This window comes from Carassius auratus, unplaced genomic scaffold (genome assembly GCF_003368295.1).
Source record: "Carassius auratus strain Wakin unplaced genomic scaffold, ASM336829v1 scaf_tig00032597, whole genome shotgun sequence".
NCBI lineage: Eukaryota > Metazoa > Chordata > Actinopteri > Cypriniformes > Cyprinidae > Carassius > Carassius auratus.
In genome coordinates, this window is record NW_020526012.1 from 43,876 (window position 1) to 70,604 (window position 26,729).

General features: G+C 32.9%; 1 protein-coding gene across 4 annotated transcripts in view; it reads left to right on the forward strand.

Moving 5' to 3' along the window:
- The window catches only part of LOC113080944 (synaptotagmin-7-like), a 49,163-nt gene that overhangs the window by 16,382 nt on the left and 6,052 nt on the right, over nucleotides 1–26,729 (forward strand). For 3 of the 4 annotated variants that reach the window (XM_026253002.1, XM_026253003.1, XM_026253001.1), the window contains 2 exons: nucleotides 4,555–4,671; nucleotides 25,101–25,212. In XM_026253002.1, the coding sequence (XP_026108787.1) occupies nucleotides 4,555–4,671; nucleotides 25,101–25,212 (229 nt within the window). The remainder of the gene's footprint in view (nucleotides 1–4,554; nucleotides 4,672–25,100; nucleotides 25,213–26,729) is intronic. The other variant, XM_026253004.1, reaches the window with a different exon arrangement.

Below are 26,729 nucleotides of genomic sequence, written 5' to 3' on the forward strand. Positions count from 1 at the left end.
TTCTTGTATATTCAAATATACCGTATCAATACGTGCCTATATAGTGACTACATAGTGTACAAGTCATATGGACTACTTTTATTATGGTTTATTATGCTGTTTGTGCACTTTCATCTCTGTTCCTCTACACCTGTCTGTCTCCAGACCCTGTCAGACAGTCGTTCAGTCTGTCACACTATATTTCGTTCCCCTCCCTCAACGCTCTGCACTGATGTGCTGTTTTGTGACGTTATGTTTTATATGGCCTTGTATTGTAGAAATATTGCCTTGTGTGTGGCCTGCCTCAGCTGGTTTAAATGTGTCACAGTTTTGGACCTCAGGGCACCGCTGGAGATTTGGTACCGGGACTAATATTATGTATGTGTGTCAGCACAGGCGTTTGTGTTTGGGCATGTGTTTGCCTGCATACGAGTGTGTTCATGAATGTTTAATGTGCTTCAACTGTGTTTAAAGGGACAGTTAACTTCAAAATGTTAATTTTATCATCATGTATGTCATTCCACAACAGTTTGCCTTTCTTCCTTTTAAACATCATAAAAGTAGTCCATAAAACTTGTGCACTATATTCAAAAGTCTTCTAGGTTATAGATTCTGTGTTTCATGGAAGAAAAATTTTTTTTTGGAATGGAACGAGAGTGAGTAAATGATGCCAATATATATATTTTTTTCTTTTTTGGTCAGCCATCTTTGATTTTATTTTTTACACACATGTTTAGTCTTTAGCTTTCAAACAGGGTTGTTTATTTGAAGCCTGAAACATAATGCCCTAGAATAGCCATGACTTATTGAGTGAACAGGACTGCAGACTATAAACCGACCGCGGCACATAACAACGGCTTGACAGGGGCTACAGGTCTTTAATAGATGCTCTGGTTGGGTTTATATAACAGCGTTTAACTTCGTCTCTGTAAATCATTCGTCTTCTGCCACTGCGTGACCTGTGGAGGAAGGGAGGGCAGGTCTCAGCTCAAATGACAAACAATTAACGCGACTGAACATTATCTAATTTCCCAAGATTATCCACACGTGAACACAGAGCAAATCGGCGTGATTGATGGATTTCACGGTTCTCAAGTGATGTAACATGGTTGAATTTGTAAGCCTGCCTCAGTTGTGCGTATGCGACGTTTGGCTCTGTTGTGACGCATTTAATTTAATTATAATAGATACTTTCCTGAACGGGGTCGGAGCGAGAGAAGGCCTGTAATTTTCACATTTAAACACAGCGATTCGGTGATGAATTGCTAGGTGTCTTCACACACTGCTAGGGTCAACAGCTTTTTATAACAGGTTTGAAAATGATTTTATAGTGAAAGGCCGCTAGATATTTTCTACAAATGCCATTATGGCAGTTTAACCTGTGCCACATGATATTTATACTCGTTTTTCATTTCTTGTGCTTGATATGCATTCTTTATTCTTCATCCTTCTCTTTATCATCATGTTTTTCCAGTTCTGTAGTAGTAGTTAGTGTTATTATAGTATTATTTACAGTCTTTTTAATATATATTTAGCTTATTTTTAGAAATGTTGGGACTTCAGCTTATTACAGTTATATACAATTAAATTTTTCAGTTAGGTTGAAGTTTTTCATCCAATATTTGTTTTTTTATTTATTTATGGTCCTCATCTACTCACGGTCATGTTGTTCCAAACCTGTATGATGTTAATGCTGTTCTTTGGATAATAAAGTACTAAAACTGTAGTCAAAGTTCTTCTTTAAGTTCAGAAGAATTATAATGGACAATTTTTTTTATATTCAAAATATAAAGTTAAATGCTTTGTGGAATAGAGTAGTCCTTGAGGTTTGCATACTGTGTATTTTAGCAAAACCAGTAAATAATTTCATGCATACAGAGAATTCACAATCTGTGAACACTATGCATACTGCAAAAATAGTATGGAAGTATGCCATTCCCAAAACATCCTTGTTCCATATATGCTAGGAAGACTAAATATTTAATCTCCGCTGGTTAAAGGGGGATGTCATTGACACACATACATGGCCTTGGGTCTGACATAGAGACAGAGAAAAGCAGAACAAAAAAGGGAGGATGAAGAGAGAAAGAGAGAGGAAGGGGGAGGTGGGGTGTAATTAAGGGTTGTTGGTGTGTTATCAGTGGTCCTGTGAACATCCCCGAACATTTGCCCGTCCAGTTCTCACCGGAAAAGTGCCTCTTTTAATTGCTTTGACAATAATGATTGCTGTCGGTTGCACGCATGAGTGTGTGTCGTACGTGTGCAAGTGTGTGGTCGCACCAGCCAGGAGCTATTTTTGCAGCCATTAAATTCTGAAAGGTAAAAATAACCAGAGTGTGCCAAAATGGTGGGAAGCCCCAGAGAATATGAAGGAACGGATGGATTTACAACAAGATAGAGAAGAAAAATGGAAGACGGGGAAGTGGAGGGGAGGGATAAAGAGTATTAAAACCACTTTAGAAGGGAGGAGAAAGAAAGGAAGGGAAGAACAAGAGATCACAATAACATATGACAAGGTTAGGACTTGCTCAGCTGAAAATGAATAAACTGGCATTGTTCACTCACCCTCATGTCGTTCCAAACCTGTATGCTGTTCGTTTTTTGTGGTAAATTAAGGGAGATGTTTTGCATACTATGGGGATCTTGCCTGAACATATTTTCATGAATAAAATATTCATTCTTAGAATTAACTTAAGAAATGAAAACAAAATAATACAGTGAAGTATAAAGAATATTGTTACAATATGCAGTTGGCAAACCTAAGAATGTAAACTGTTCCTTTAAGTTCAAATGGTGGCTTTCAAAAGCTGTTTAAGAGGAGTTTAATAGCAGGAAAGAAAGAGGCTGAGGCTCAGAGATGAGGGGGATTTGTAAGGAGAGAGAAAAATGGAGAATGTAAGAAAGAGAAGAGAAGAAAAAGGCTGAGCAGTGACCCAGAAAACAGCAGCTCTGTGCTGACACCTCACACACACACACACACACACACACACGCACACACACACACGGCACTCTCAAATAGAAACAATTAGTCCAGATCTCTCTAACGGTTCTCAATTAAGCCTGAAGAGAGGGAGAGAGGGATGAAAAGACACGTGAAAGAGGGAGAGAGTGAGACTGGTGCAGAGAGAAGATCCAGACAATGTGTTGAGTGAAGAGGACAGTAAATCAATGTGTGTGTGTCAGAGAATGTGAGTTTGAGTGTTTGCAGGCCTGTTCACACCGAGAGCTGCTCTAAACACAACAGGAACGACTAGAGAACTATTCACACGGAGCGCGACATAAAAGGACGTCTGGTTTGAATTTACATACCTAAACAAATGACAACCTAACATTAAAGATAAAAACAAATCTGACATAAAATATTGATTTTGTTTAAATGCAAAACTGCAATACCAATTTAGCTTGGTTTAACATAAAATACAACCCATCTGACAAAGATTTTACTTCTTTAAGCAGAACATTCGATTGGTCTGAAAATAACATCTTTAGCCATGCAAAACACAACTTACAATCTCTAATTTTACCATAAAAGAAGAAAAAGATCTTTTATAGTTCGTTCCTGGTGCTAACAGGCCTTAATTGTTGAGATCAACAGGTCTCATCGGATCAACTGGTGCATTTACGTGACACTGTTTTCAACTAAATAAATGTAACTTTATGTATTTTGGCCATTCATTTACACGACGACGGCATTTTGGTGGCTTGGTAATTATACTGTTATCATCTCTGTGTAAAACGTAACTTAAGTGTCATTTTCTACAGTAAAACAATGGTCCGGGAACAACTGATTAGTGCACAATCTAGTCAATGCGACCTCTGCATGTGCAATCTTTTTGTACAAAATACAAAAATCAGACACCGCCTCTCACATACACATACAAACCGAAGTATACTTTGGCCTTATGTTTCCATATGCAGACAATCGTGCGTGAAATCTGCATATTCACGAAGAAGTCATGGCTTACCAATACATTTTATGCTAAAATTGCAGTTATAAAGATAACACAGATGGTTGATATAATTGGTATTACTTTCAGAACGATTTTTTTTTCCCAACGGATGACAAATCTGCAGCATATAAACAGCATATTATGATAAACTGAACATTATTAGTGTAAATGCCATTATACTTATCATTGTACTTATCCTTATAGGAGTCATTCTTAGTGTGAACAGGCCTTAGAAAGGGATAGTTCACCCAAAAAATTTGATTCTGTAATCATTTTGTCACTCTCTAATTCCAAACATAGATATGTATACGTGGATGCCTCATAAGTGACTGTTTATATTGACCACTATACGCAAGCCATCCGCTACAATGGATGGGTCAACTTAACGCCATTCACCATAATAATCAATGAATATACAAAAATTTTCTCAATCCTGTATATAATTACTATTAAAATGTATGATACATGTGCAGTGCGGTCTGAGGAATGGGGCTGATATCCCAAACTCAACACTAATAATATCTGCTGCCTACTAACGGTTTCTCCTTCTTGTGTTTCCTCCTGCCTCAACTCTCACTTTCTACACTTTACTGCTCTCTCTTTGTGTGTCATTCTTTTGGTGAAGGGAAGGAAAAATGGTGGTTCTCTCTCTTGCGATTGGATTGGCCGAGCAGGATGACTTTGCCAATCTGCCAGACCTACAGGAAGTACCGACCAGTCAAGAAACCCCTCCTGACAAGAGGTATCTGTCAGAGTGTGTGCATGTGTGTGTGTGTGTGCGTTGAGAGATGTATTATATGTTTGACCAACCCACTGCAAGCGGTTAAGCACCCACCAGAGAGCACGGCATTGTGGGTAATACCCATCATAGCGTGGATTTGCCAAAGGCTCAGGGGCAGCAGATACAGACACAGCGGTGCGTTTTATTCTAACTTGCTCTCTCTTTCAAGTCATAATGAGAGCCAGTAGTTTCTCTAAAGCTCTTTTCCAAAAGCGCTAGTGAGCCGTCATGCTATCGACTGCCAACATGGACAGCCAAATCTTATAAGAGAGTTATTTGTAGTGCACTTCATAGGCAGCAGCTCTGCATGGCAGGTGAAACTCACAAAAGAGCTCTACTCATGAGAACTGACTCTTAATTGACTGCAGGAAATTTTATCATTAGCATACTGGTAAACTAATGATGTGCTACGCTAATAAACATTGGAGACACAAAGCATGCAATTTTGAGTCAAATTTATTTCAGTATTGATCTAATAAGGATTCATACAAAATTCTAGAAAATGGCGCACAAGAAGTAAAAAAAAAAAAAAACGTTTGATGTTAGCATGTTAAGAAATGGCCATTATGAGAACTACAAGCCTAAAGCCTTAAAAGTATGTTGCACAAACAAATTTTTATTTGACAACTATTTTATTGATTCTTTTGTTATTTTGTTTGATGAAAGCATGCTACTATAAGCTAACAGCACAATACTCAGCATAAAAATACATAGTACAGACACATTCTAGGTAAAAATGTTAATTAATTTCAATGATTATCAATCTACAGGAAAAATTATACTTTCGATGGATTTTATCATAGCAAGGTTAGCATGAATACATTGTGATACTCTGATAAGCCTTAAAAGCCTTATATACATACAAAATTGATACTCATGAGAACTACAGGAGAAACAGCAATTTCAATTGATTGAAGAAGCATGACATTAGCATGCTGTTGTGTTAACATTGCGATACTCTAGGAAGCCTTAAAAATATGTTTCACATAGAAATGAGTAAAACAGCTGATCTTTTTAGTTGAATTGAACTAAACTATCTCATTTATTCATTTCAGTATCGATGTGAAACAACTTTGATTCTCTAAGTGTTTGATGATAAAATGCTACTAAGCTAACAATGCAATACTCAAATTAGCATAAAAATACATAGTACAGCTAACTTTCACACTTTAGAAAGTTTAAAAAAAAGTAGGAAGTTGCGGTTCAGGGTCAGCGATAACTTTATCTTATCTAATTTCCAAAATATTTGAAATAATTTCAGTTTATTTTATTTATTTATAGGTTTTTCTTTATTTTAATAGCAACATGTGGCAACATTGCATCAAAAAAGGTGCAAATATCTATAGATTTTATTTATACTATGTTAAAATAGAAGGATTTGTTGCTATTTATACTACTTATTTCAAATAGTGGCAATTATCTGCACCTCAGTATTGTAGTACATTATAAAACTGTATGCAATTATAACTTATTGAGTGTAAATTTAATGGATGCCACCTTATTGGGACAATAAAGCACTCCCTACACCTACCCTTAACTTTTTGATTATTTACTTAATTTTCATTGAAAGTAAATGCTTTTCTGATGTGATCTGAAATTTGAAAAAGGAGAAAATATTTAGACAAAAGGCAGATTCGTACCCAGGTCGATCACATCAATATAATATGACACACGTTTTACCTTCAGTGTCACTGGAGCTGACAGTCGGAAATTGTCTTTTGTAATCTTGACTATCCAAAAATAACACATTTAGCGGGCAATATGTATGTTTGCATGTATAATAAACAACTGATCAAATTATCCACCCCATAAGTATAGTATTAATAAACTTTGATGCAATAAATAGGGTATGATTTAAAAATGAGCATCCCTCCAAAAACATCTAAATTTCTGTCTCTTTTCAAGTGTTAGAGTATATAATTAGTTGTATTTATAGGGGTTATTATATAGAAACCTCACTAATTTTCAAAGCCTGTCTACCGCCATGCTCATAAGATGTACAGGAGAAATTACATTTTCAGTCGATTTTATTATAGGATGACGTTAACATGTTGTTGTGTTTACATTACTAAACTCTAATAAGCCTTAAAATATGTTTCTCATACAAATTAGTAAAATAGTTAAATCTAAAACAGACTATTTCATCAATTATTTTCAGTATCGACGCAAAAACAGCTCGGTTTAAAAGAGTACTAAAATTGATTGTGGAAGAGTTGTCATGAAAGCGTGCTGCTAAGCTAACAACGCAATACTCAAATTAACATAAGAATATATATACGGACAAGTTGTTAATAAAATAGCTAATTTTTTACTATTTATATTCCAATAGTTTGATGTTAACATGTGACTAAATAGTAATAATCAGGAGAACTATATTAGAAATGGCGCTTTCAGTTGATTTTATTATAACATGACGTTAGCTTGTTGTCGTTTTACTTTTTATTGCGATACTCTAATATGCTTTCAAATTGTTGCCTCATAGAAATTAGTAAAATATTCTGTTTTTATTGCATAAAATCGTATTTTTTGATGCATATTTTAGTATTGATGCAAAATACTCAATTTACTACAACAAAGTTTGATGATAACATGCTAACGGCATAATACTCAAATTAGCATAACGATACAAAGTACAGTTCGGGTTTTGTCTACATTTGTATAGTTTTTACTGTTTGTATTCAATAATTTCAACACGTAATTAAATATAGTTGCCATCCACCATCTTAAAGTATCTTTCTTCGTGAAGGAACCAATGCTGCTTTAGATTTGTGTCTGAACAAGGTTTCTTGCGGCGGTGTTATTTTCCACCTACCTTGTGGAACAGGGACGCGCCGGATGAATGCTGTCTAAGTAGGCGTCTCGCTAGGTTTTGGGAGAGCGCTTCAGAATGACTGATACTAAGTAAATGAACAAGCTGTACATTCTGCTGTATGTCACTAATACGTGCTGAGCTCATTAATCATGCTAATGAGCCTCACCTGAGGCTAACGGCTGTTTGAACACCATTGGTTGCTGTGTGGGCCAGAGTCTTGCTTTGTTTATTTCTGGTTTTGACATTTTTATCCCTATTTGTTCTTCTTTCATCCTCTGATTTTAGCTTCAGATCCTTTTATCTCTGCTCTCCTCAAACACGTCTCCCAAGTTCACTGTTTTTCTCTTTTCTTTAATACTGTATATTTGTGCTCTCTCACTAGGTGTCTCGTTAGTTATACTTTTCCCGCTCTGATGTATGTTTCTGAATGGAAACAAACTGTGCATTATGAACCGATAAATATTTTTAAATAGATTGCTGCATTGTCATATGACCTCACTGAATTTAATAAATTATTATTAACATAAATATGAACAGTATATAGACAAATTGTTTTTAAATTTTTTACTTTAAATTTACTTTAAAAAATGTTAACTATACATACATATATATATATATATATATATATATATATATATATATATATATATATATATATATATATATATATAATATTGTATTTAAAAAATAGAAATAGAAATTAACAAACATTAAATATATTAACATTAAACACAAGTGCATTTAATATAGTATGAGTATGTTTAAATATATGTATGTAAATATTTCATTTTCGTTATATATAATCTTTATTTCTATATACTATAATTATTATAATTAATATGTTATATATTAAATATGTATTGTATCTTTATTTCTATATATTATAAATGTTTTAGAAAATTTTAAAACATAAATTACATATAATTTAAATAAAACAAAATATTACAAAATATATTAAAATAAGGCTATTGAGCTATGAAACTGGATCATTCAATATGAATATTCAGTAACAATTTCAAAATTTTGTCCCAAATTATGATTAAAATTAAGCTCAAATTTGTCAATTTAAGGAATTTTTAAGCAACTTTTGATTCTCTAGTTTTTTATTTAACAGAATTTAAAAATGTAAAGCTAAAGTTTTGTTTTTGGACAAAGTTTGATTAAAAAATAAATTGAATAAAAAACTATGTATTATTTTTTTATATTTTATTAATAATTAAAAAAATAAGTATGTAATTCTGTATAAAAATATACATCTAAATTGTTATTTTTAAAATCAGATACATTTTTAATTCAATGTAGTTTTTTAAAACGGATTTAAAAAAGGGTTGATGTGGCTTCTGAATCTTTTCTCTGTGAATGAATGATTAAGCACAATGCATTGTGGGATATATTATACTTCAAATTTTCTCCTGCACTTCTTAAGAGAAAAATGGGTATGCATTCAGAAAATGATCATCATATCTCAGTTTGCATATTTCATTGCAACAGAAATAGTTTCATGGTATTTTTAGTGTATTAGAAATAGTGCATTGTAGTTTGAACATGACCAGTATGAACCAGTTTGTTTTCGTGTGTGTGTGCACATTTGGTGAATTGCTCTGCAAGGGTTTTATATTATTTCGATTCATGCCTGTCACTTACGTAAACATTCATTTATTAAAAAGCATTGCTCTCCAGATAACACACACCACACACCTCTCCAGGGAACCCCTCTCTGGCTAACCAGCGATCATCGTACAGTGTTTTTGCGCTGGATAATGGCAGTGAGTCACAGGCTGAATTAGTTTTTGATCATTTAGAGGGCCGACAAGTGATTGCAGCTAAATTAGAGAAAGCAGTTGTGAGTGTCTCTCTCTGTATGGCATTATCGGTGTGATTTAGTGTGTCTGGTGGCGTGCCAGTGAGTGGAAGGAACTAACGCCGCAGTCGAGGCTAATTTACAGGCCTCTGACTGAAGTGGCGTAAGTCTCCTGAGATCGGTGCTGACACACACTCGGATGCCTCTTTAAATGGCAAGAAAAACATTAGTGGTTGCCCTGATCACCATTAATATTATACAGACTGATGCAGGACTTCATTATGATGGAAACACCTGTAGTTCCTCTGCTGCTAGCGCCTCCTCTGGTGAAGCCAAGTATTGCTGCTCTCAACTTAAAATACAATACATAGTACTGAGTACTGCGGATATCTACGTGTGTGTGTGTGTGTGTGTGTGTGTATATATATATATATATATATATATATATATATATATATATATATATATATATATATATATATATATATATATATATATTAGTGCTTTAAAATGATCAGTCGCGAATAATCGCAGTCAAAATAAAAGTTTTTGTTTACATAATATATGTGTGTGTACTGTTTACATTTATTATGTCTATATAAATACACACACGTGCATATTTAAGAAAATATGTAAAGGTTATACATTTAAAAATATTTATTAATAAAACCAATTATAGGGATATAAATATATACATAGAAATACATGGAAATATTTTCAAAATACTCTATATACTGTATAATGTGTGTGTACTTATATATACATAATAAATATACACAGTATACACACATAAATGTTTGTGTGTGTGTGTTTGTTAAATAAAATATATGTATTATCAGTTATTTAAATAGTTTAATATATATTTATGTATGTGTGTGTGTGTGTGTGTGTGTGTGTATATATATATATATATATATATATATATATATATATATATTAAATATGTATATTAAATATTTATATTTTAAATATGTATTTCAATATATATTAACATTTATAATACTATATTGAAATATTACAATAAAACACATATTTGTATATATATATTTAAAATATTAATTATTTTAATTCATGCTATTATTAAGAATGATTAATCATATAAGTTTTATTTATTGTTAATTATTAAATTAATTATATATGTTAATATATAACTTGATATTTTTTGACATGCACCTTAATACATTGTATCATATTATATCTAAAAATTATTGTTTGTAAATTTCAGCTTATATATACAGTAAATGCACACATGTATGTATGTGTGTGTGTGTGTGTGTGTGTATCACAATGGAATATTCTTTAAATACACACAAAATACTTACAAGTTAATATTTAATAAATGCATTTCTGTTTTCATTCATGTATGTAAATTAAGATGTTTTTATTTAGTATTTGTTGTGTTAGTTAGTTATATTTATTGTTTAGTAAATTTAAGGTTAATGCTCATACCCTTAATGATGTAATCATTGTTTATGTGCTTGACGAATAATACTTTACTTTATAATGTTCACCGCAGCAGCTGTGTTTTGATGATTTCTCGTAGTGTAGCTACAGTAAGAGTAGCTTTAACGGCAGCGTAACCAGTGGTTCGTATAAAGCTGCTTCCAGCACCGCTGTACACTTCAATACATTTGGTGAACTTTCTCTTGACTCCTTCAGTATTTCTCAGGCGTTCTGGGTGGCTTCGACTCAAACACGTTTTTTCTCTCGTTCCCTGGTTAATTAGGGCTGGAGTAAAAATCAGCACTCGCCAAACACACACACACTCACACACACACACATGCAATTAACTCAGCCAGGAAGAGCTAGCAGACTAATAAGGAGAAGACACAGAGTGAACGAGAGAGAGAGAGAGAGTGTGTCTGAATGGCCAAGCCTTCAAGCTGTTGGCACGTTCTTCTGGCCCATTTGCGGCTGCTCTGGAGGCTTGTGATTACCCAGAATGCCCAGTGAATGAGAATCAAACAGGAAGCTCTCGGCACTGGAGTAGCAACATAGCTGCGCTCAAATATTAAAGCAGCGGCAGATATAATGTGGAAAGCAAATGATCTTGGAGACAGAGATAATGTATTCACACACACACACACACACGCAGGCTTTGAAGTGTGATCTGATGCTTGTATCTGTATGAAGTGCTTGAATCAGCGTGAGCCAGATCACAGCAGCTGGATCTGATGCACGGGTCATCACTTACTCCAGCATCAAAACAACACAAGTCAAATATTAATAGGGCTGTAAACTGAGTGTATTATTTACTAAATTAATTGAAAAAAATATTTAAATATATTATTTAAAAATCAAATAATTATAAGAAATATGTTTTTAATTTCTTACTTGGAAGAGTATCTATTAAAAGTTTATTTATTTGCTACAAATTATATATTTTGGTGGCTTTCAAAGGGAATAAATGCTGTTTATTAAAAATTGTAAAAACTGTTAATTGCTTACATTATTTTCATGGAAGTTATAGGTGAAACAAAAACTAATGGCTGGTTTCCTGAACATAAAATATAATATATTTTTCTAAATATATATATATATATTTTTTTTTATCCATCTATGAAATTTGTTTTTTGCAGAGAATGAAGCATATTTTTAAGACTTTATTTTCATGACAAATTAAAGGTGAAGTAAAATTAAATATTGTATTTTTTTTTTACTTTTTTAAATGACCCTAATTACAACATTCTTTATATATATATATATATAAAATATACTTTTTTTTACATAAAAAAATTAATCATATTTTAAAGTTTAAAATTATTAATTAAAATAAATAAATAAATGTTAATGTAATAAATAAATAAATGTACAACATTCTTTATATATATATATATATATATATATATATATATATATATATATATATATATATATATATAAAACATTTATTTATTTATGTATTATGACAGTTAAAGGTGAAGTGAAAACTAATAATAGGGTTCCTTTATTTGTTTGTTTAAATGATTTTATGAATCTATAATTATACTTATGTACAGATTCATTATGTATTCAACATGTTATCTTTACTTACTCATTTAAATGAACTGAAATTAAATTCAGTACAACAAATACTCCTTTAATAAATTAGATTTGCAAATAGCAATAAATAAATAATTTTAGTTAATATAGCAGTGATTATTTTTTTTATATTACAATATGCTATTAAGAAACATGCCTTATTATCTTAACAAATAAATAAATAATGGTCTTATTTTCCTAAAGCACAATATGATTTCTTGTTGAGTTGATGGTGGGCTGAAGTGTGACCCAGATGTGTTCCTGACAGGTTTCGTGTCATTCGCTCATATCACGTCACACAGCTTTTCTCTGCCGTCTCGCTGTTGATTCACGCGTGTGGCACCTTTCTAGCGAGGCTTTGCTGTGGATCAGGGCTGAAGCTCCCACTGCGATCATGGCATTTAGATTGAATGGATTTAAAAGCACACACACACACACACACGGAGTATAAATGCTGTGAGACTCTGGACTGTGTCGTGTCTGTTGTAAACCCAGCCCGAGGCTCTCAGACTCTTTATACTCCGTTCACATTGTGTGTTGTTCTACTGTACATACAGTACTGTGTGCGCTATATACTGCACTGTGTGCTGCCTGCGGATGAAGTTTGCACATCCTAGTCTGTACTGTACATACCATTCAAAAGATTGGGATCATTAAGATTTTGTTTCTTATGTTAAAAAAAAAAAAAAGAAGTCTCTTCTGCTAACCAATGCTGCATTTAATTGTGAAATATTATAAAGGTTTGACACAACTATGTTCTATGTGAGTATATTTTAAAATGTAATTAATTCCTGTGATTCAGAGATGAATTCCAGCATCATTACTTCAGTCTTGTCACATGCTTCTATTGAAATCATGCTGATTTAGTTCAAGAAACATTTATGATTAATCGATGTTGAAAACAGGAGTGATGCTTCATATTTCTGAGGAATCCGTGAAACCTTTCTTTGATTTATAGAAAGTTCAGTAAAGAAATTTTTTTATATAAATATTTTGTAAAATTGTCTTAACTGTCACTTTTGATCAATTTCATTAAATCATTGAATCCTTGATGAATAAAAATATCAATTGCTTTTAAAAAAAAAGATCTTAGTGAAACCGTAGTTAACTAAAATGTGTTAAAATAAAATAAGCATTAAGTGAAACAAAATAAAGTTACTCTTTATTCCAACAAGTTAATAAGGAAAGAATGTTCAGTTTTATTTTGTTGAAAACTTAAACAAAAATTAATTTAAATTTTTTTTAGACATTTTAAAATCTAAGAAAAAAACAGCAAAATTAATACAAAATGCAAAAAAATTTAATATTAATAAAACTGTAATTGTGCTTCAGTGAAACTAATATATATGTGAATCATATTTTATATGAATCATAGTATATATTTTAAGTATATATATATAAAATGTAAATGTAAATATATATATATATATATATATATATGTGTATATATATATATATATATATATATATATATATATATATATATATATGTATATATATATATATATGTATATGTGCTGTCAAATAATCAATCGCAATTAACCACATCCAAAATAAAAGTTTAGGTTACATAATATATGTGTGTGTGCTGTCTGTATTTATAATGTATATATATATAAATACACACACACACACATGCATGTGTTTATTTAAGAAAAATATGTTAAGTTTATACATTTTATATACTTATATATAAAACCAACCATCGACATACATGGACATATTTTCTAAATACTGTATATACTGTATAATGTGTGTGTATTTATATATACATAATATACACAGTATACAAAGCTGTACTGTATCTTTCAACACCCGCTGATGCTCATCCATGTTTATTTCACTCTAGAACTAAAGTAGAAGAGACTTCACACTGCCCTTTGAGCTGAAGCACATTAAACAGCATTTATTGATCACATTTTGTGGGAAAATGTGCAGGATTTGAAAGCTTATCAGAAGTGACAAAGCTCTTTGTGTTTACTGGATGAGTGAGACGCATGACAAATAATCAGTCGACCTAGTCTGAATACAGCTGATCCAAACTATATGATCGCTCCATCACTTCTATATTATGTATGTATGTTGCATACTGCAATGTCCGCACACACACACACACACACGGCTGTGCTGCGTGTTGTTCATGTTCTCTGTGGGTGTGATCTGGATTATAGTATCAGCAGGAATTAAAACCCCAGTGACAAAAGCTTGTTTCTTTATTGACTGTGTTCAGACTTACACACACACACACACACACACACACACTCAGCGTGTGGGCAGCTTGTGTTAGACACGTCTAGTGTTGAGCAGATAACGGGACGCTGTGGTTTGTTTATGTGAATACAAATATTGTTGCGGCCATGCATTTGCATAAAAATGCATATCATTTGAATGATTATATAATGAGGTTATTTATGCAACTCTGTGGAAACCCACACACAACAATCCTGAGTCTGAATGTGATTCACAGGCTTAGACTTCTACTGCAGCATATAGTCGATTTGTACAAAGGTTTTTCCCCCGGAGCTGCTTATAAAGTCAAAGCTTTTCAAGACTCTCTGTCCCTTGACGTTAGACACAACTCAAACTGCACAGAGACTCATTTAGAAAGACGGGCCACACAAGGATAATTAATAAGACACAGCTGAACCTAATGATGAAATCAAATCAGTAACTATGATGACGCGACGCCAATCCAACAGAACTGTGACATACAGACACACAACATTAGGCTTTGTTGTAATGTATATAATAAAATATGAATATCAATAATATTTTCTAAGTAAAATCTATCATCTATAAAATAATATATATCAAATATATTAATAAAATAAATATATTCTGTGTGTGTGTGTGTGTGTTAATGATTGACAAACATCATTTTTTCCAATATATAATAAAAGAACTATATAAAAAATTATATATATAATTTCTATATTATATTTTTGTTTTATGTTGTTTTACATATTATACTTCATATATATAATACATAACAAATAATATTATTTGTTATGTATTATATAACAAATAATGTAACAAATTGTTTATTACATAACAAATAATATTATGTAAATGCATATATATATATATATATATATATATATATATATATATATATATATATATATATATATATATATATATATATACGCATTTACATAATTTTATTTGTTATAATAAAAGATTCATGTAAATAATATGTAAATCTTTTTTTATTGATATGCAATGTATACAGAATAATACAATATATTAAAATATATTCATTTAAATAATAAATGAATAAAAGTAATGAGATTAAAAACTATGAAATTAATAAATTAATAAAAAAAATAGATAATTCAGCATTTTCTCCGGGAAATTTTATTTTATTGTATTTTATTTTATTATATTTCCTGTGTGTTTTGCGCAAGTTTACCTCCAGAAGCCGTCTGGAGCATCAGCGTGATGAACTAGCAGTGGGACTCGAGCAGAAACCGCTACTAGTGACAAACAGCTGTCGAGACGAGCCCCCGCGCCCCGGACAAACTCCTGCAGAATAATGGAGCTGTCCGAGCGTGTGTGTGTGTGTGTGTGTGTGTGTGTGTGCGGAGCTCCCAGCGCTCCACTCGAGTAGATCATCTTCTGTAATTAGCTGTAGATAATGAGAGAGGGTGTAGTGTGTGTTTAAAAGCAGGTGAACGAGTGGCTGAAGTGAAGGGAACAGAACAATCTGCAGGATTTAACAGACTGACTTCACACGTCTCTGGATGGGAGAGTTCCCCTGGTGACTTCTCACTGTTTGTTAATGTTAATGTGTTGTGAGGGGCTTCTAGAGTGGTCCATGTCTTTAGATGTGCCTTGCGTCCCTCATTCAGAGGGATTTTATCAGTCACGCCTGGAGCACAAAGTGTAACGTGCTGAAGTTTAATACGTGCTGTTATGGGTTTGTTCACATCGCTAACCCTCGATGAGTAATATTAGTGATGCATAACTATCAGTGGATCACAGAGAAGATGTTTTGAGATTGTGCTTCATTTCTTTTTAGTCTCTTTAACTCGAGCTGGAATCTGTGCAGTGTGTATATTAATTTGCATTATTCATTCACTTGTGTTTTAAGATAATTACTTTATTAAACAATATTACATTATATTTTTATATTATAGAGAGAGAGAGAGGGATCACATTAATTTATAAGTACTATATTTAACAATATTACAATTTTATATTTTTTGATATAATAATTATATCTATGAAAGCAAGCTAATAAACTAGCAATGTAAGATTTTTTTAAATTTTTGCATTGCATCTCTAATTTTGAAGTTTTTTTTTACATTTATGTTTTAATGTAGTTAAATTTTAAATTGTTTTAATATACTTATAATATACATATTACCATGTTTAACAATCTTACAATTTGTTTTATGTAGGTAACTATATTAAAAACACAAATCAATATATAGGTTTGCATGAGATGAGCAGTTTCATAATTTTTTTTGTATATGTATGCATCTTTAATATTAAGGTAATAATGCTCAATATTTTTATTTTTAAAAAGTGGTTTAATATTACATTATAGAACAAAATACTGTATTTAACGATATTATCATTTAATATTGTTTAATATACTAAATATTTAAACAACAAAAGTAAAGACATGAACAGTTATACATACAAACGCATATATATGTTTATATGTATACGTAATTTTTCCATATGTTTGCCACGTCTCTAATTTTAAAGTATTTTTGTTGTTTAAAATTATTTTTTTTTTATATAATATATTAATTTTATTATGTATAATATTATTCCATTTAGTATGCAATGTTTAGATTTATTTATATATATATATATATATATATATATATATATATATATATATATACACATACACACACACACACACACACACACACACACACACACACACACACATATCTCATTTAATAGAGAAAAAACTTTACAAAAAATAAACTATTATGCAGGTACAGAAAGCAATGAATTGTGTAAAAAATATTATTATTATTAATAATACACTGAAGGGGAAAAAGAGCAGCTTGGACAATCTGCTAAACATCTGCTTTTGTTTTCTACAGTAGATGGAAAGGTTTTGTAACTACATGATTTTATTGTTTGCTGAACGATTCCTTCCAGGACTCTGAAGGCAAACCTGCTGTGTCTTGCCCAGGAGCATCAGATTTTAATTGAGCTGTTCTGCTGTGCTCCAGCACATATTAGATCAGTGTGTGTGTGTGTGTGTGTGTGTGTGTGTGTGTGTGAAGAGCTGCTGTCCAAGAAATTAAAACGCACTTTGAATGAAGTGAATGAGCGAACAGCAGTGTGTGTGTGTGTTGTACTGGACAGGCTTTGACTCTTGTCTGGAAAGGCCCGTTGCATCTCACACATGCGTGAAGTAATTGAGTTATTGTGGTGGCTCTCATGCCGCTGTGCATTGTGGGTTGGTTATGTAATCATCTCCAGTACGCTGTGTGATGGGTGTGATTGTGTGTTTCTAACGGGAATCTGTATAGAGAGGAGGCAGCTCTCTCTCCAGCCTGGACGCCTGGAGGTGTGTGCGTGGCTTCCCGGGGCAGGTAAACACAGGATAGTATAACAGGTCACGCCTCTGAATGTGTGTGTGTGTGTGTGTGTGTCAGCGAGGCGCTCACCTGTACCTGTCATATATCCTTCTCCTCGTCTGCTGTTTGTGCACTATGGTCTCCTGTTTGCTGCCCTCCATCCCTCACACACACACTCTCACACTCTCACCGTCCCTCGGTTGCTATGCCAACAGCCCACTTTTGAGGCGAGAGCGCTTGGAAAAGCATATTCCAGATGTCGGGGGGGAATCTGGGCCCTGTGCTCCCCCTACTGGCCGATACACACACCTGCAGACTGCCGATACATGCATTAATAATCATATATGCATTCATCATGAATATATAACATCTACTCCATGTGTGTGCCTCAGCACCAGAGAAATCTTCTGTTCCTCTCTGTTTGGTTTCTCCTCGCAGTCTCGTCACGTTTTGGACTGAACATACTGAAGTGCGCAGATGTGAACGGTTAGCTCAGCGCAAATGCATCACAACCTGTTTTACTTCTGTATAGTGATGCATTTTTGAGTGAATAGGATATTTATAAAAAAAAATTAAAATTAATAAAACAGTAAGAGAAGCTGTACAACTATAGTTTCTTAATTTTTGTCATTTAATTATTTTAGAAAATATTATATAGAAGTATTTGATAATAGCTTAGTTAAACTGTATAAAAATTGATTATTTAAATCATTACTTGATTGTATTTTTTATTTTAATTGGATACTTTTAGCAACTAAAATAAACTATTTAAAATAGCAAATAGCAAATATGTGTATTTTATAAATATAAATTATTATTTTTAACTCTTTTAATATCAATACACTTTATATGTATTGTTCATTTATTTAAATGTATATAAAATAATTTAATTAAATTTAAGTATTCATTAGTATTCAGTCATTTCTATTTAATTTCTTTATAATAAATGTTATAAATATAATCATTATTTTAAAATAAATATACTAATATTCAGTTATTTTTATTTAATTTATTTACAATAAATTAATCACTTAATACAAATGTAAATATTGTAAATAAAATTACAAATAAAAATGCATATTTAAATTAAATATTATTTGATTTTCCCAGCTTAAACTTATTAGCTCATTGCTTTTATAAAATGGCAGCAGTTTCATTTGTATAAAGTTTTATTAATTGATTAATTCATTTATATTTAATTATTTTAAATAAAGTATGATTTTATTTTAGCAGCTAAAATTAACTTATTGGCTCATTGCTTTTATAAAATGGCAACATTATATAAGACAAAAGTGTTCAGTGCCTTTAAATGACTTATTTTAATATTATCCATTAGATCATTCAATTATAGACTCATTAATATTAATGTCATATGTGCTCTTCTGTTTTACATCTACTTCACAAGTGGATCAGATCTGAGAGCCAGATTGATGCATTTAATAAACAGATTTGAGTCCTGTACTGTTAAAAGAGTTATGAAGATGATATTTATTGTGGCATGGAGGATGACAGCTAAAGTTAAACAGGTTACTGAGCCAAACTTTAGAAGAACCTGCAGCGAGTCACACGTCTACAGTGAATGAATAATTCAGGCCTCAGAGAAGCATCGACATGTCCTTTATCTGCCCTCCATCGATAGCCAAGGACATGAAAACAGAGACAGACGGAGAGATACAGAAAGAGAGAGTTCTTCCTCTTTTCTCTGTCCTCATTTCACCTGTTCTCACTGCGGAGGGAATTATCATGACGTTTTTAGCTTTTCTAACTACTGATTTGTTATCATTTGCATTGTATTATGCATCAATGTTAGTTATTGAATGCATAGTTGTTTCTGCGTCTATAAAGGCTGAAAACACCCATCATGCACCACCCACTCAAGTTCTGCTCCTTCTTTATTAGTATTTGCATGCAGGAAGAAAAACACCTTAATTTTTGCCGACTCCAAACCTTTTTTTCTTCAAGAAGTTTGTTTATTGTTTTCGACCAGTTGTCTGTAATCAAAAGTTCGAGACTTTTTAAATCAGAAGTCATTTAGGCCACTTGTCATGTTAAAATCTACAATACAGTGATAAATCATGACAGTTTTAATGTTTTGTGGATGTTAGTCCTATACTGATTCTGACACTCATCTGTTGCTTTGTTACTTGCAAATTCGATTTATTTTTAATATCAGCTTGGGTGCTTTGTATTCAAACGTTTATAGTAATTTGTATGTTTATGATGTTTAAATATTAATGTCGATAAATAAAGATAGTACTATGTTTTAGTGACACTTTTCCCAAACTGAAAGCTCTAGCAGACAACTGTTGCTATGCTTACCTCCAGAAGCTGTTATAGTCAAACTTTTACTACAGCGTCATTTGAAACAGCGATTGAAATGTTTCTTTTGAGAAATGCTGAATTTATGCATTTACTTTTCAAGAGTCTCCAGAGGAATAGTTCACCCAAAAAATGAAAAAGTGTCATCCATTGTGTTGATGAGTTTGTTTTTTCATCAGATTTGGAGAAATGTAGCATTGCATTACTTGCTCACCAATGGAAGTGAATGGGTGCCGTCAGGATGAGAGTCCAAACAGCTGATAAAAACTTCACAATAATCCACTAGTAATCCATAGCAATCCAGTCCATCAGTTAATGTCTTGTGAAGTGAAAAACTGTGTGTTTGTGATAAACAAATCCATCAGTTTTTTTTAAATGTCATTTCTGGGCAAAATACAAGTCAATAATCCATAAAAACCTCCTGAAAAAATCCATCCGCTGTTGTCCTCTCACATCAAAACATGTTTGTTTAGAACTGTTTTGTCTTGTAATTGGTATTTGATTTGTGCATATTTCGCTCCTGATTCAGACTAGATGACTTTTTCACTACAGGAAGCTTTATTATGGATTATGGACTCATATTTTAGCTTGGAGTTACAGTTTAAAGTTAAGACGTCTCAGTGATGGATTTGTTTATCTCAAACATACAACTTTTCACTTCACAAGACATTGACTGATGGATTATTGAGATGTTTTTATCAGCTGTTTGGACTCTCATTCTGACGGCACCCATTCACATCCATTAGTGAGCAAGTGATGTAATACTACATTTCTCCAAATCTGATTGAGAAACTAACTCATCTACATCTTGGATGACATGGGGTATAGAAAATTTTCAGCAATTTTTTTTTTATTTCTGGGTAAACAATTAATGAACTTTAATAGGGTTCAAACCTTAAATGAGCTTCAGATGCTAAACCTCACTCCTGCTTTCTCCATCTGTTCTCCATCCTTCACCGTTCACACCATCTTCATGGCAGCTGAATGTGTGTGGGTTTAATAAGATCGGACTAACTCATTAACGGATTCAGCCAATCAGTGCTGCATTCAGCTCACAATTAACCAATTACTGACCACGGTCATGAATATTTAATGCAGATCTGTTTCTGAAGACTCTCTCCCCTCCCAAGCTGACCTCGTGTCTGTCTGTCTGTCTGTCTGTCTGTCTCTTGTGCTCTGCCTGCTCAGTGTTTTTTGTCTCTGCTCTGGCTACGTCTGTGTGTCTTCAACAACACGGCCACAATGCTTCCGGCTTTAGAGGAAATTAACCAAGAACCAAGGATGTTTTCCTGAAACGGATGTGTTGACAGACAGACGCTTCGTGGTTTGTGCGTAAAGCTCCCGCTCCGTCCTCCCGGACCTCAGCTGCTCTCTTTAAACTGGTGGGGATACAGCTGGGAATATGATCTTTTAGTTATTTAGGCACAGTTCACTCAAAAATAAGACTTCTGTCCTCATCGACTCACCATCCTGTTCTGTTCTGTTGGACACGGAGTTATTTTGAAGAATGTCCAAACTGCGTTTTTTCTTCTGTGAAGCGAAAAGCTCCAAAAAGGACACAAAGCAAGCATTTTAAAGTGATCTGAATGAACACAGCTGTTAAGTGTTTGTTATGCAATTTAATTGAATAAAATTGTGCTTATCTGGCTGTATTCAAAATTACTTTCAGTGAAAATTGATTTAAATGTCATTATTCTAATTTATTTATTAATTTGTTGTCCACTTCTGGTTTAATGCAAAAAGTTTTTTTGAAGAGTGTATTTCATTGTTTTTATTATTATTAATAAATTTATTTTCATGGTGATTTAAATTTTTGTGTTTTGTATCGTTTTCTTTTTCATTGTTAACTTTTTAAGGTGCATGTCTGGCCGTATGCAAACAGATAATGAATTGCAAATAATTAAATTTTCATTATTTCATTTTATTTTATTCATGAAGCCCATCTGGCTGTAAAGCAAAATCATTTTCAATGAATATCAATTTAAATTGTTGTATTTTATTTTGGTGGTCCACTTCTGGCTTATGCAAAAAGAACCTTTTTATTTTATTTTATTTTGCACTTTTTGCTGTATGTGAAATTTGAGGAAATAGTCATTTAAATTTCAGTGCAATTTTTTTATGCCTGTCAATATGTAAAATGTAGTGATTTTAAATTTCATTGTTTTTTTTGTTTTTTTTTGTGTTCCACATCTGTTTTTGTGAGAGAATAATAATATAATTATAATAATATAATAATAATAATTTATATATTATAAAAAAAATATTATTTATTTATATATTAAATATTATTTTATATTATTATATTATTAATATATATATATATATATATATATATATATATATATATATATATATATATATATATATATTAATAATATAATAATATAAAATAATATTTAATATATAAATAAATAATTTTTTTTTTTTATCCTTCTGGATCTAAGCATAATATTCTTAGTCAAAAGTGTTTTAATTTTCATTATTTAATTTAATTTTATTATTATTTTATTCGCAAAATGTTTTAGAGGACAGTGAATTCGATTTCAGACTTTTTTCTCATAAAGCTAACGTTTGACTTCTGAAGGCTTTTAACATAGTGCATAGTTCATATGGATTACATTTTGGTGCTTTTATGTGCTTTTTGGAGCTTGACAGCTGTGGTCCCCATCCACTTTCATTGTATAGACCATTATGGAAAGGGAACATTTTTCAAACTATCTTCTTTTGCGTCCTACAGGTTTGGAATGAAACAAGGGCAGGCCGTTTGCCGTTTTTAAGTGAACTATCCCATGGAGTCCAGAGTAAAGCATCACATTGGCTGTCCCTGCCAGTCTAAAGACCGTGCGTTCCTCCCGAATGCCTCTCTTCTCCCTCCTGCTCTCTGTGTTCGACTGTGTGTGCCATTTGCTGTGTTCCTTTACACTATTTGTTTACTCCTTCTCTCTCTTTTGTCTTTCCAGCGCTCATCTTCTCTCTTTGTCCTCAAAGCTTCACCTCTCTGGAAACCAAACGCTTCCTTCCTGGCCTCTTTGTCTTTCTTTTCCTGTAGAACTAATCTCTGTACGTGCTTTCGTTTAACTCTCCTTTCTTTCTCTCTTTCTGACTGACTGCTGGGTTTCTTGTCTCTCCAGGTGTCTCTCTCTCGCTCTCTCCCTCTCTCTCCTGCAGCTGTGCTGGTTTGGTTGACGTCTCTCTCATGGTTTTGTTTGACTCTCCAGTCATGCGAATAATCTTCTGCCTTTCCATCACAGAAAAGGCGTCTCTCTCTCTCTCTCTCTCTCTCTCTCTCTTCCACTTACGCTGTCTTTTGTCTCTCTTTCTCCCTCCAGCTGTTACAGTGTCTCAGTTTCGTCTGTATCCGTGTGCCGTCTTCGTGGCTTTTCTATGTTCATCCTGTAGTTGTTTTGTTGTCTCTCTCTCTCTCTCTCTCTCTCTCAGTCTTTCTGTTTGTGTCTGATCAGTTTCATTCAGATGTCAGCATTTGTCCTCTTCAGTTTCTCTGTCAATCTCTGCGCTTTTGTCCCTCGCTCTGGTTTAGTTTGGTCCTCTCAACTAGTTTAGTAGTGTAGTCAAACATTAAAGGGGTGTTTTAGGGGATGTTCAGGACAAATTATGCTTGATTGACAGCATTTGTGGAATGATATCACTTAAACTGACTTAATTTTATCTGCCTACAAACGTTTTTGATAAAAACATGAGCTTGCTTTCTACTTTTAAACATTTTGTTTTTATTTTATTTTATTTCATCTTGTTTTATTTATTTCCAAAATATGCGAATCAGAATATTTTTAGTCAATACACATTTAGTTTATTTATTTAGTCCAAAAATATTTTGTGTGGCAATAGACATTTTATTTTATTATTTTTAAACATACCGTCGTGCCAAAAAGAAAAAAGTATATACATATTTTTCTTTGACAATAGACTTTTATTTTATTTATTTTTATATGTTTTTCCTTTAGTAATACACATTTTTATTTTGTTTTGTTTTATTCATTTTTTAAGTGGAGAGATGTTTTCTGTGGCTTTAAACCTTTATTTTTATTATTTTATTTTATTTTTAACTTTAAAGGAGCGATAAATCAGTTATATGTATAACTGTGGCAATATGCATTTTATTTCTATTTATTTTATTATTTTAATGGAGTAGTGAGTCAAAATTATTTTCTGTAGCATTAAATAGCTTATTTTTTTATCAAAATTACTTTCTGTGGCAGAACACATTAATTGTATTTATTCCTTATGTAACAATAAACTTGATCTATAATGGAGTCACGAGTAATGAGATAATAATTTTCCGTGGTAATATCACAAATAGCTATCAATCATCTTCTCTTGTGCTGAACCCGTAATATCCCTTTAAGTAGATTTGCAGGCTATCCGTCCCCATGCGACTCCGGACACCAATCCTTGGAAAACACAACGGACCGCACCATGACACGATGAACTGACAGCGTTCGATGCTTACTGAGACGTTAATAATCCTGGATATTTGCCATTGTATGGTGTCTTTTATGTTTTTTTTGTTGTTGTTTTTGGCTGTGCTATAGTGTTAACTGAAGTTACATTTTGTCCCACAATGCTTTTATGTTTTGTGACCAGAAAAGTTTGAACTATGTGATTTTTCTTTTCTAGTTCTCCGTCGTGGCTTTGTTTTATTGTGCTCAAGAAAACGCACTCTCATGCTTGTTATTAATTTGTCCTGTTCGTTTCTAAACTTTGTGACGAAGCCAGTCAGAATACCACAAGTCGGCGCTCACAGAGGTCAAAAGGTCGGCTGGGTTTGAAGGTTTGATTCTGTGGCAAAGAGAAAGAAACGAAGGGCAAGTCACACGTGACTGGTATTTTTAGTGATCTCTGTTTGTCTCTCTCTCTCACCCTGCAGTAGGAATATGGGGAATAAGCCAGTTAACAGTCCTAAGGGTCACCCGCCAGACGCCGACGGCCATTCCTCAGTGTCTGACCTTGCCAACTCGCTCACTGGAGACATGGTGATGGTAGGACACTGTGTTTGCATGAAGCTCCTGGTCCCGAATAGTCTCTTACGGCCGCCATGAAGTCTGAATCACACTGCGGTTCATTCGGCCTTCTCAGACAGGAAGAAGTAGCCAGGGGATTATTAATTAGACAAAAAACTGATTTTCTGAAGGACATAGATTGATAAATAGCTGCTTTTTTTGGTATTTAAATACCTGAGTGTTTCAGAACTCTCAAGGCAAGACACTGCAGAGAAACATATTTTTTAATGCAATAGTCCGTTTCCACCACAGGATAAAAATGCACACACACACACAGTTAATTTTATTTTTTTTATTCTGTGGTGAAAACAAAAACAAAAATGATTTTTTTTGTGATTGTTGCGGGCAAAAATCCTTGATTTTGCGGCAGGTTTTCTTAAAAAATGCGATGGAATATGCGGGATACATTTGGAATCTTATGCGATGAAATTGCGGGAACTTGCAAAAACTGTGGTTTGATGAAAAAGAGAAAAAAAGCTGACCCCCCCCCCCAACACCTAAACTATTTTACATACTACTAATATACTTACAACTGTAAGGTTTTGGTACTATTCTGTAACAAAAAATTACAATCTTACAACTGTAGAGGTGCATCAACTTCTGAATGAAACTACAACAGTCAACTGTGAAAATGAAAGCTAACTGCGTAGCCTCTAACACTGGCCTATCATTCGCCATCCTCATCCTCATCCCTCTCTCAAAGTAATTTGCCCCCACTGTCATGTAACACACCGGGTAACTGCTTTGCGCGGTCTTTTGCGCTTATTTTTGTTGACATGAGAATGATTCGCGTCCTTCACCCTGGTTTCACCGCGGGGTTCGCAGATGATGTTCACGTCGCGCAATTACGTCACTTCATAATTCTCATTGGGAAATAATGTCGATTTACTTGTGTGAAGTAAACGCAACATTTTTCTACTTTCTGCTAAGATATATGTGACTTTTTTGCAACGAAAATTATTATTATTATGAAATCATGCTACCTCCGCATATTTTGCTTCCTGAAATCGGCAATTTATGCGGCGAAAGTGCGGTGTATTTGAAAAAATGCGACCCCCGCATAAATATGCGGTCCTTGGCTGATTATGCATTAAATCACGCGATCACATAATCGCGTTTTTCTGGAGGGACTGATGAATTGCGTGATATAAACTCTCAATTGTGAGGAACAAAGTCTGAAATTGTTAGAAAACAATATCTCGTAATTCTGTTTTTTTCTTAGAATTGCAAATTTATTTCTCATAATTATGAGTTTAGATCTTGCAATTCTGACATTTCTAAACTTGCAATTCTGCGAAAGGAAGTCCGATATAAACTTGCGATTGAAATTGCAAGAAATAAAGTCAGAATTGTGAGCTGAAAAGTCGCAATAACGCTTTTAAATTTTTTTCATTCCATTATGGGGAAAAAAATGCACGATGTAAACAGAATTCTGAGAAAAAAGTCTGAATTCTGTTTTTGCAATTTTTTGCGGTAGAAACCGATATTGGGCTATT